The 12,038-nt window shown below is 42.5% G+C and overlaps 2 protein-coding genes across 10 annotated transcripts in view; both read left to right on the forward strand.

The window, feature by feature from the left end:
- The window catches only part of stxbp5b (syntaxin binding protein 5b (tomosyn)), a 30,543-nt gene extending 21,246 nt beyond the window's left edge, over positions 1–9,297 (forward strand). The window contains exons 20-29 of one of the 6 annotated variants that reach the window (XM_037071258.1): positions 79–135; positions 231–278; positions 1,368–1,415; positions 1,993–2,121; positions 2,849–3,088; positions 3,655–4,012; positions 4,125–4,290; positions 5,115–5,226; positions 5,382–5,602; positions 5,697–9,297. In XM_037071258.1, the coding sequence (XP_036927153.1) occupies positions 79–135; positions 231–278; positions 1,368–1,415; positions 1,993–2,121; positions 2,849–3,088; positions 3,655–4,012; positions 4,125–4,290; positions 5,115–5,226; positions 5,382–5,602; positions 5,697–5,738 (1,421 nt within the window). In that variant the 3' untranslated portion in view covers positions 5,739–9,297. The remainder of the gene's footprint in view (positions 1–78; positions 136–230; positions 279–1,367; positions 1,416–1,992; positions 2,122–2,848; positions 3,089–3,654; positions 4,013–4,124; positions 4,291–5,114; positions 5,227–5,381; positions 5,603–5,696) is intronic. The other 5 variants (XM_037071260.1, XM_037071259.1, XM_037071261.1 and 2 more) reach the window with 5 other exon arrangements.
- Positions 9,298–10,294: 997 nt separating this feature from the next.
- sash1b (SAM and SH3 domain containing 1b) overlaps positions 10,295–12,038 on the forward strand; it is a 49,442-nt gene continuing 47,698 nt past the window's right edge. Inside the window, exons 1-2 of one of the 4 annotated variants that reach the window (XM_037072357.1) lie at positions 10,295–10,437; positions 10,844–11,411. In XM_037072357.1, the coding sequence (XP_036928252.1) occupies positions 10,947–11,411 (465 nt within the window). In that variant the 5' untranslated portion in view covers positions 10,295–10,437; positions 10,844–10,946. Of the gene's footprint in view, positions 10,728–10,843; positions 11,412–12,038 lie in introns of all 4 variants that reach the window. The other 3 variants (XM_037072354.1, XM_037072356.1, XM_037072358.1) reach the window with 3 other exon arrangements.

Here is a 12,038-nt window from a genome sequence, read left to right on the forward strand (position 1 = left end):
AAGTTTGAGTGCTCCATACAAAGCACAGATACTTTGAATTTTGAATAACATCTTCAAATGCTGCCATCTGTCGTGTAGGATCTACCTCACCTTGCAATTCAGATGATGAAAGAAAACAGAGATTCATAGAGAAGGGTACTGTACAGTCAAGAGCTGCATGTCCACTCACATTTGAGCATTTTAAAATGGCTGCAGTTGTCTGATTTGTCCTTTTTGAACCTCATTTCCAGTGAAGTCTAAAAGCAGACGCTTTTCCAAGACGGTTGCCAATGACTTTGGTAGTGTATCATCCAGACGTTATTCCCTCTGATTACACTGGCTCTCTCTCTCTCTCTCTCTCTCTCTCTCTCTCTCTCTGTGAATGACAGCGTTCTAACCACACTGTGCCTTAATCCACCGTCAATCTGTGCATCTTGTGCCAATGAAAGACAGACGTGAACTCAAGAAATTGATTCTTACTAATCACGTGGGGGGTGGGGGTTTGATTTTGTGAAAATGATCAGGATTCTTTACCGAATGCATGACAGGAGATCTTTTCGAATTTCAGGCCTCAGATTTTCTATGCAGATTTGTGTCAGAAAGCGTCAGGCTGCTGCTAAAACATTATGCTAAATTGGCAAATGTTGCATTTCCTACTAATTCGAAAGCATAGAAAATCTGCGTTGTGCCTTATTCTTTACCGTACTAATGTCTAACCATGTCACTTTGATATCTAAGTGTATTATTTCCCTCCGACTGTAGACACTTGCTGTGTGTTTCTGATTCCAGGGATTCAGTGTTAACTGTTTAGCTACCCACTGATTTTTTTTCCTCCTCCCACTCTTTTGGCATAACTATGTTCACTGAATTGCAATACCCTTTTTTTTCCTTGTCTGCCTTTTGCTTTGTTTGACACTACAGGCCCTCTGGTTGTCTGTGATGCCTCTTGGCCTCATTTGTATTCTCAGGGTTCCTCTAAGGGTGGTTATAGACTGCAACAGGCAACTTTTGAGGTTTTATATTTTGGATTGGCAACAAGCCCGGTAGCAAGCAAGCAGCGTTCAAAGCAACAGCTAAAAATCAAGTGAATTGTTTTTGGAATCAGAATATTCTTCTTATAAAGCGAAGTCTTGTGAGCATTATGTATATAATGCATGAATATCCTTCACAGTTGTCCTTTGCACTGTGTATCACCACCCTTAACAATGACTCAGCAATGTTCAGCAATGTTCAATGTTCAGCAAATGTTCAGCAATGTCACAGATTGAAATGATAATTATGGAATCTTTGATTGTAATTCCTTTAAAAGTGTATATATGTATATATATATATATATTCACTTTTAGCCGTCTGTAGAATAAAATAGTAGTATTTGTTTCTGTTTACAGCCAAGATGTCACGGAAAATTAGCTCGTCTAGTGAAAAGCCAGACATGGGTAAGCCAAAAAAAAAAAAAAGCTGAATTTTAGCTTGCAAGAATCTTTACATTTTTTTCTACAGGTTTTCCTTTTTGGCAGCTGCTTTATTTTCAGCGCTCAGCTGAATATGATATCTGAGAGCGTGCTTGGACCAGTCGCCAGAATAAAATGTTGGCGTTGTACATTTCTGCAAACCATGGGTATGTTAAGTTTCATACATATGTTTCATGTAAACGAGCTGTTTTTCTTGGAAGGAGACAGAGGGAGTGATGGTTTCATTTCACTTGGCGAGACGGCTGCAGGGCGAACAAACCGGGTCATATTACAAACTGTTGGGACATGTGGCAGCCGTCTTTGCAACAAGGAAACTGAGTGTTTTAAGCGATCATTGTCACAACAGGAAATCGAAACATAAAGGCACTTTAAATTCAACCGCATCCAAGGTTTGCAGCAGTGTACAATGCCAACACTTATTCTGGTGACTGGTTTGGAGAACTGCTTATTGTCTGAGCTTGTTGTGTGTAAATATGAGACTCCTTTTATCTCAGGATGTTTTAATGTACGTTGAGTTGAACTTTGTTTGCACTGTGAGCAGAGGACAGGCCCCAGCGATGGCACTCTCTCAAATTTAAGAAGCAAAATTGTTGCTTGAAGGAAAGAAAGGCTGCAGCCAGGATGAGCCCGAAGAGGGCCGTCTGTAGAACTAAGTCAGCCCCCAACTCCTGTGAGTGGACCAGCCGTGGTCTGACATGGTCTGAAGTGGGATAACTGGTACTAACCCCCACCACTGCTCGGGCTTTTATTCTGAATGGGTTGACATGTGACACTAATCTTCTCACAGTGACGGTTTCACTCTGTCTGCGGACGCTGCACTGTCCTGACTGCACTCGGTGTTAAAAATCCTGCTTTTCTTGTTTGCAGTTTTTCCTTGTGAAGGACATACATGACGGGCTGCTTGTCTTGGCCTCCATCTCTGTGTCGCAGATCTTTTTCGTGTTTCTGTCGGGATCCCTCATTAGCTTTTTAAAGAGGGTGAAAGCTTGTGTTTCAGCTGCCGTCAGCGCAGTAATGAGGCATGAATAATTCTTGCTCCTTAAATACCAGCTCTTCCTTTGGAGTCCCTGTAGTACTACAAGCATATCTTAAGCATTTTTTATTTTTTTCACATTGAGAATGTTGTTGGTAAATTTAGCTGCATAAAGGTGCATTCTGTGAACAGTTTAAAGAAAAGAAAGTGTGCAAGATCTTCTCAATGTCAAAAAGCTTTTTGGTGCAGTTTATGGCAGCGGGACGTCGCTCTAACATGTTACCTGAGCTTTGAGCTGGTGGGTTTGATGCTGGTAACATCTCTAATTCTGCTTTTTGCCTGGGCAGAAGTCCTCTTAAAAACCTTCTTTTCACACCAACTATTCCCTCATCCTCTTATTTTGTGCTCCTGTCCTGCTGTCCAGATGCCAAGGATAACTCATTCACCCGCTCACGTAGTTCAAGTGTAACCAGCATCGACAGAGAATCTCGAGAGGCCATCTCCGCCTTTCACTTCTGTGAGAGTTACCCCAGGAAGAACGACAGCCTGATCAGCCCCTGTTTGCTGGTGGGGACCACACAGGGCTCTGTGATGATGGTGGCCCTCAGCCTGCCGCCCGGTGGGGACCAGAGGCTGCAGCAACCCGTTGGCATCTCCTCCTGCGGTAAGACACTGAACTTAGTTAAGAAACAGCAGTACTGGACTTATTTCTTACACCTGTCTACAGCACAGTGACCACTCTGATCCTCTTTCCTAACTAACTGGAGAATACTAGCTATTTGCAGGATTCAGACATCAGAATGACTCTTTCTGGCCTAAAGTTTCTTAATGGCTCTTTCTTGTACTGTGAAGAGTCGTTAAAATTAAGGAAGGAAGTGTTGGTGGGGCGGAGCAGAGGGAAAGTGTGTTCACTTGCAGCAAGATTTTGTTTCCTGATAGATCAGCTTTCAGTCCCTGAAATGTCTGCGCTGCTGGACGTTGTTACCGAGTCACTTACTATATATTTGTGTTACTTTTTAAGGAGAAGGAGCCCATATTTGCCTTAATTTGGCAGAGTAAGATTTCTATGTCTATTTTCCACATACGAGCTGTAAGAACAGTCAGTGATTTGGGTTCCCAGCTGGTGAAGTCAGGAGAAATCATAACAAACAGAAAAGCTTTGTATCCTGTCGTAGTTTGAAGGCTTTCTCTCATCCGAATGAAAAACAATCCCTCTGTGATACTCTTCAGGCACCCTGGTCAGTCTCAAAGGAGACATTTTGACTATGGCTCTGTTGGACTCTACTGGAGCTCTGCTGCCCCCTTCCTACGAGCCGTGGTATGACCCAAACGCCTCAGATGAGGAGAAGGAGAAGACGAGGAGGCGCAGGCCGGCCTCCCCTCCGTCATCACAAGAGGGTCCAGACTCCCAGTTTGCAGTGCTGTGCTCAGAGAAACAGGCCAAGGTGGTGGCCATGCCCTCACACACCCGCATCTACAAACACAACATCACAGAGTCCTCCTTCGTGCTGAGGGCGGATGTGGTGCAGATGGCCGGAGCTAACTGCATCGCCTGTTTCTGTGCTAATGGGCACATCATGACTCTGAGGTATCGTCTGTAATAGCTTCTACTTTCAAAATATCTCATGAATTAACACCAACAACATTTGTGTTGCACAGTTCTTGGTGTGAAATGATGCCTCTTCTTTGTGTGATCCCAGTTTACCCAGTCTAAGGCCTCTGCTGGACGTCAACTACCTGCCGCTGACAGACATGCGCATAGCCAGAACGTTCTCCTTCTCTAACCTGGGTCAGGCTCTGTATCTCACCTCCGCCACCGAGATCCAGAGGATCACCTACAGCCAGGAGACCTGCGATAACCTGCAGGTCAGTGAATGAGTTGTGGAAAATGTTCAATTAGTGTTTAATTTTCAGAGCCAATATTATAAGTGGTGAGAAACAGACTTTCCATGTAGGCTGTGAGGAAACAGACTTCACTAGAAGTGTGTGGGCGCAGAGACGTTTTTGTGCTTCCTGCGCTGTGGACTGTGTGGAATGTCATTTTTAATATTATGCATCGTGCTTGTAAATGAATCTTTTGGGCTTCTAAACAACAACAACAACTCACAAAGCCTCTTCTGTGGGCAAGAAGAAATCCTCTATCGTTTTTTCCAGATTCAGATTTAACATCGATATAAGCAGGCATGCAGATATACATACGTGAATATATTAAACATAATAAATAAACTGAATGCAACTAGAGACTGTTTCACCATGGGATTCAAGAGCTGCAGTGCTCAACAAATGTGGATATTACTACATTATTACATGAGTGCACATGGTCAGGACACACCAGCCTCCAAGCTCCGTCTTCATGTTGATCTCAACTCCACGGCTGTTAAGTGTTTTCTGGCATCAAATTCGGAATATACATTTATTAAGAAAAACTAAATGATGGTGATGATGTAAAACCGAAGATTTTATGTGATTGAGATAAAACTTGAAGACATAAAACTAGATATAAACTGAAAATATTAAATTTTTAACAACACTAAAACGGTCATGTTCAGTACTATAGGGATGCAAATGTATGAAGATAACGATAACCAACAATTCTATAACTTAAAACGTATAAATATTACCTTGCTGGGTTAGTGGTTAATCTATAAAGTAAACTTTTACAAACATGCTGACGCCTGTGTCGTCCTCAGGAGATGCTCAGTGAGTTATTCACCCCTGTGGAGACACCAGAGGCTCCTAACAGAGGTTTCTTCAAAGGCCTTTTCGGTGGAGGAGCTCAGTCTCTGGACAGGGAGGACCTCTGTGAGTACCGAAGAGCTGTGCCAGATCATGATTTTTGTTTCAGGAGATTTTTTTTTAAGTTTTAGGACGGTATCCCTAAAACAACAACGTGCAAAGAGACGGTTGTAATTTGCGAACTCATGACACTGATTGCTCTCTTTTCCTATCTTTGGCAGTTGGTGAAACAGCTGCAGGTAAGGCCTCTCGTAGCTTGGCCCAGCACATCCCGGGCCCAGGGGGCATGGAGGGCATGAAGGGTGCAGCGTCTGGGGTTGTGGGAGACCTGGCCCGCGCCCGGATAGCTTTGGATGAGAGAGGGCAGAAACTGGGCGAACTGGAGGAGAGAACGGCAGCCATGATGGCCAGCGCAGACTCATTTTCCAAACATGCTCACGATGTACGCACTTGACTTTACTTTCAGCGACCAGAACATTGTTTTTAGGATAAACTCCTTATGTCTGACTTTCATTTCCCCTCTTTCCTCCCTTCAGATGATGCTGAAGTACAAAGATAAGAAGTGGTACCAGCTCTGATGGCAGCGTGTGGAGCATCGGACTCTGTTATCACGCAAACACCAGTGTCTCCGAGGAGCCGCGGGTCCCTCTTCTTCTCTTCTCTATTTCTTCTCCACGGGGGGTTCTGCTCGACAGACTCATGCTTTTACTCTCAGCACAATATCATACACTCTGCATTACCTCAGTCACCGGAGGACTGCCGCGGAGTAGACACACTGGCCGACCCGACGTAATGAGAATGGAAAGAAATGGAAGAAGAGGAGCCCCTCTGGAATCTCTCTTTCCATTTCAGTCGAGAGCGTCGGTGTTCGCGACGAGTCCGCAGAACAGGAGAGAGAGGGGACCATTCATATCCATCAGTCATGCACTCATATATATCTCATATATATATCTACACACCCTGCTGTTTTGTTCTGGAAGAGGAAAAGACAATTCTGCAAAACATGTACTTGTGGAGGCCTGATTGCATATTTCTTTTCCGTTCTCTGCCCTTTATGGTGTCTGCCAAACACAGTGGACTTACACGAGGAGAAAAGTCTGATGCCCCCCCCCCGTCCTTCAAATCTAATCAAGTAAAAGACGATGTACGTTTCTACATGAATGATTGAATCAACGAAGGACTCGTATATGTTTGTTTTTCTGGTCTAAATTATTTTTTAGAGCGTGATCTCTAAGCTTTCGTCAAGTTTGGTCAGTCTCGATGTTCTTTTTTTTGTCCAGAAAGGGCCTTTCAAGCACTTAGAACCGTAGAGAATAGACGGGGAGATGATGAATCTGTTGCCTCTCACTGAATAAGGGCTGGTAGTACACTAGTTCATCACCGACCATTCCTTATACAGCATTTTTCTCCAACCAGGTTGTTTTAGGTGAGAGCGGCAAACGCTTTCTGAGTCACTTTGGTTTGATTTTTAAATTAGATTATTTATTGGAAGATTTAAAGAGATAAGACGTGAAAAAGACATTTTTTTTATGTTGGGCATTTAATTTAATTTTTCTTTTTCCTTTGCGCTTAAAAAAAAGTGCTGAAAATGTTTACCCCCCTGCTGAAGAGTTTACAGAATAATGAAGAGTTGATACACTGGAAAAACAAAAAAAAACCCTGAAGGTCTTGTATTCCTCGAGCTTTCACGGGGCTGTAGCGAAAAGTCACATATGACAAAGACGACGAAGTTGAAGGGCGAAGACAAAGATTGTCTGAAAAATATGATTGGCATAAATGTATATTTTGGTTACAAGTTTTTTGTGATAAAGATTCTATCTGTACACGGATTCTTCGGATTATTATTTTTTTATTTCTTTTTGGCATTCAGTCATTGCTGACTCTCGTCTCGTTTCTCAGATGTGTAGGGGGGGAAAAAAAAGCATGTGTCTCTTACAGCACAATGGAAATGGTCATGCTGTCTTTGTATTCGTAGCTGCCGGTAGAAGCGACCAAGCACCACCGAGTGTTTCCACGCAGTGCCATTTGGTCATCTCGCTCTGAACCATTCACTTAAAAAAAAAAAAAAAAGAAAAAAAAAATACTGTTTCTCTTCTGCCTTTGCCTCATGACGCATATATGCTAACCTCTACCTATGTGTATGTCTGTGTGTTCGTGAACATACATATATTCAGGAATATGTGTATGGGCGCCAATATTTATAATACTACATAGATACAGTGTATTACAATAGGTCTTTTGAGGTTTTTGTTTTTGCTTGACAGTGTTTCTTCAATGTGATTAACTAGAATTCTATTGTAATTAGATTTCTTTCTCATGAGGTGCGAGGATCTGCTGCTATTCGTGTCAATGTAGGAGCATTACCTGTCGGGTCTTTTATTTTGAAAAGGAGAGACAAAGAATTTGTCGGTTCCAGATCGCTGCCAAATGTTGTAAATAACGGGACGGCTGGACACAAATCTGACAGTGCAGGTTCAGGCAACGTGGCATAACTGTACGCTTGCGGCCATGTTCTTTTCCGACACCAAAGAGTTGCTTAATTTCACAGAGTTGTCTTGATTTTTGTTCCTTTTCTCCCCAAATGGTTAAGAGTCAGTCTGGAGATCTTCGACAGCAACTCTGTAGTCGAGAAGTCGTCTGTGTTTAAGGGGAAGTAGTGGATTCGATTGAGCTCCTTCTGACGGGAAAACCACCCTCGTTACTGCTGTACATTTGTCCAGAGGGGTTTATTTTTGAAGAGTTTCATTCCAAAATGAGATGTCCACCAAAGAAAATCATGCAGCTCTTGGGGAAATGGTTGTAGACATGACGGTAAAAAACTGTGAGAAGTTCTGATTGATTTCACATAGATTTTTAGAGTACTGAATCCTGCGTGCAGAGGAGGCGTTGAGCTACAAATGACACCAAAAATGTTTTTATTCAAGTTGGATAAAACATTTTGGAATCGAACCCTTCACTTTCCAAGCCGGCTGATTTTAATCTACTGTGTACTACTGAGACAAACCCATTTCAAAGAGCAGTTCTGTGGGTTTTGCACTATTTTTTGTACTTAGTACTATATATAATAATTTTGTTGGTATAATTTTTTTTAGTGTTTTTATTTTTATTTTTTGTCCCATTTTCTTATTTTATTTTGGAAGGACCAAAACGTGACAGAACCTATGCTTATCATATGTCATTTGCCAATTCTTGCTGATTGCTTCACTCTCAGATTTGTTTTCAACGTCAGGTTAACGATACTATGATATATTTATATATTTGAAAACAAATATATATATACTTTTAATTTCAATAATCTATCAAAATTAATACCTTTAATGTAATTTTTTTTTGGGGGGGGGGGGGTAGGATAATGTCACATTTAATGTCCAGAACAATGGTTGTGCATAATTATCCATCATCCAGACACGACAGTGAACATTTTCTGGTTATATATTGAACATGCTCATCTCAGATTCAAGCTTTGCTACTTGCAGGAGGGTTTGCCTCCTCTCGGCGGGCCGCTGAGTCTTTCTACGAAGTGTGGCCTCGACTTTAAAGTGCTTCAGTTTGCAACATATATGTCCTAAATGGTCTCTTATTGCACATTGAAGGATGCATGATATTAAGTGTTTACAAACTTGAAAACAACCATGTATTATCCCTCTTAGAGATTGTCTGTTCTGGCATTTGTATTTACCACCACGTTGAACAAAACACTGGAGTTCTCGTCAACACATTCGGGCGCCTGTGTCCCCATTTTCATTCCATCATGCCGGTCGTGTAAGTGTGAGAGCATATATATTTATTTTATTGGTACATCCGTTTATGTTACTGTTTGCTCCATGGAAAAACTCTTGCTTCCCCTGCGCCGTAGTGAAATGCCGTAGAAAGCGAAGAAGCCGTTGGCCTCGCAGCGCCGTGCAGGAGAGCTCAAGGGTTTCCTCACCCGCCATACTTCTGTCCATCTGTCTGTCTTCTGGGATGAATATCTGTGGAGTTGCAGTATTTTCTCATAGTAGGCAATTTTTGTACAGTTTTATTAAAATAAATTTCACATGGATGTCTGACTTAATCTGCTGCCACAAACAATTTAGACTGTAGATACAGTATATATATATTATTGTGCAATGGAAAATAAATGTAAAACCAATCATAGCATGTTTTGTCTGGTGTTTTCTGTCTCATCACTGACCTGTAAAGTTTTGATTCTTCATGTGTGAGAAGTGTTCATGAACATTTCCCTCGTCCTCAGGGCTGAGATCTGTTGGGTGCAGACTTAAGTTTCTTGCTTAAAGGACACGTTCACAGGAAAAAAAATTAAAATGCAGTTTATATCTAGTCATTCTCATGTCGATGAAAAGTTCTGTGAAGTTTTTGTAATCGACTAAATATTTCTGGAGCGATCACAGCCAAACCAGTGAAATCCAAACCCTCTGAAGGCCTGAGACCCCAAATTGATTTGGAAATAAGTTATTTTACATCCTTTTAAAAGCTGAGAGCTTAAAATATTAGTGCAAACCCCGTCTGAGGAACAACAATTAGTCAATCAAAAGAAATTAAGTTGGTGATTATTTCGATGATCGTTTAAGTCTTTTTTTTTACAGCATAAGTTCTAAACTTTAGCTGTTTCAGCTGCTGGAATATTTTGATTTGCTGCTTTTCTTTGTCATGTATGAAAGAAAATGAAGAATCTTTGGGTTTCGACTGGTGGTTGGACAAAAGAAGCCGCAATCATGAGTGATTGATGAGGAAAATAGCTGGAAGATGAACTCATAATGAAGATAATTGTTAGTTAGAGCTATGGTAGGTTTATTCTTTCCTTCTTTCTTTTTTGTCTGTATTTTCTTTCTTTCTTTCTTTCTTTCTTTCTTTCTTTCTTTCTTACTTTTTTCTCTTTACTGCCTTTCTTTTTTTCTTTCTTTCTTTTTCTTCCTTCCTTACTTTCTCTGTCTTTCTTTCATACATAATTTCTTTTTTCTCTTACGATGAAAATTGCTTCCTACAAAATTCATAGTGCACACTTAAATATGCAATTTAAAAAAAATCATTCTCATGAAGGTTTTATGACATTTTCCATCTCCTCCTATAGCTTATCCTACATTACCCAGAATCCCCTGCAGGTGGCGCAGGTGCTCTCCGGACTCCCGTCGTCCAGCGGGGCTCAGACTGCAGCTGAAGCCGCTCTGAGCAGCATCCTCACACCGCCTGAACCGGCGGACGCAGCGGAGGGTTCGCGAAGTTGAACGCGGGGAAAGCAGGACACAAAGTCGGCCACAACAAGTGCGCTGTGAGCGGGTACGGACACATTCACGTGTTTTCATCCTCTACGAGCGGGTTTCTGAGCGGAGTTTAACATCGAGAAGCTTTTAAATTTCTGGCGCTGCGTGAATGTTTGAGGCACCGGAGCGTCTCGTCTGAGATCCGAGACAAAGAGGATGGACGCGGCCGGAGAGGACCTCCTCTAACCAGGTCGGACTGAGAGCTAAACTTCACGGGGGATTCAAAGGTTTTTCCTCACGAGTTAACGTCGACAAAAAAAGTAGCTCCAGAGGTTTCATTCAAATCAACTCCGACAGATGTGAGAGGTCAGAGGCCACAAGAAACCAGGACTGATAATTCTGTAGAGACTTCCTGACAGGTAAATGTGTAAAAACTGTCTCTAAATATATATCTTCACTTTTTTTTTCTTTCTTTTTCATAGATGTGTCTGATGATGTGGAGATGCGCGGACCAGACTGCTGCACACTCACTGGGATATATGATGGTGTTCACTTGAAGCAGGCTCCTGGTATCAAGTTCTGAAGATGAGCCAAGGGCCAAACCTCGTCCTGGAGTGGCTGTCCAAGCTCCACCTGGCTCAGTACGTGGAGGCGTTCATCGACAACGGCTACGATGACCTGGAGGTCTGTAAGCAGATCGGGGAGCCGGACCTGGATGCCATCGGGGTCCACATCGAGTACCACAGACACCGGCTGCTCGCGGCGGTGCAGAAGCTGATAGACGAGGACAAGAGGAAAGCACTGAGCTACTACTTCACCTTAGAGCCTCTGGATCCTTCCACCGGCAAGAGAGAAGATGACCTCAGGACTTTGGGGTCACACTTGAGGGCCGCAGGAGTCCATCAGGCCTCCTGTCCCGGGAACCACAACCCCAGACTGACCGATTGTAACGACTTTGTGACTTACCCCAAGCTGAAGCTGAAGGTGCTGATCCGGGACAAGCTGGCGAAAGACGGGATCAACCTGGGAGAAGCACCTTACACGTACAAGGTAGACAACAATAATCACTTCCTTCTCTCTCGCACAGTGTCGACGCTGGTTCTCGAAGCTGTCTCGGTGGATTTGACACGCTCACGTTGTTGAGCTTGTGGTGACGAGTGTGACAAATTTCTTTGATGGTGCTGACGTCCACTGATTTTTCTTTATGGCTTCGGGGACGCTCTGGTTTCCTCTGTGAGGATCTGCTGACAGTCAGTGTGCTCAGAACATTTTGTAATGATCGGGCCGAGTTGATCTGAATACTGACTGTTTCTTGTGAGCAGATGTTTGATCAGGTTCTGATGGCAAATGTTTCACTGAGTGAATGATTATATGTGGTTTCTTTTGATCTACGTTGTCTTTCTTTCTTCCTGTTTCTGTCTTTATTTAAGTCTCTCTTTCTTTCTGGCTGTTTTTTTTTTCTTTTTTCTCTCTGGCTGTATTAAAAAAAGTCACCAAACACGACCAGCAATCCTTCTATGAATTCACTCAACCTGGATGCCTGAAATGGACTGAAATGTACAAACTGATCTAATATCAGCACATTATGGGACTAACTGGTTTAATTCTAAGGAGTCCGTCATACTAAAAATACTCCCACACTCTTTCAGCGTACTTAACAGCGTGTTGGTGAGGTAT

This window comes from Acanthopagrus latus, chromosome 16 (assembly GCF_904848185.1).
Source record: "Acanthopagrus latus isolate v.2019 chromosome 16, fAcaLat1.1, whole genome shotgun sequence".
NCBI lineage: Eukaryota > Metazoa > Chordata > Actinopteri > Spariformes > Sparidae > Acanthopagrus > Acanthopagrus latus.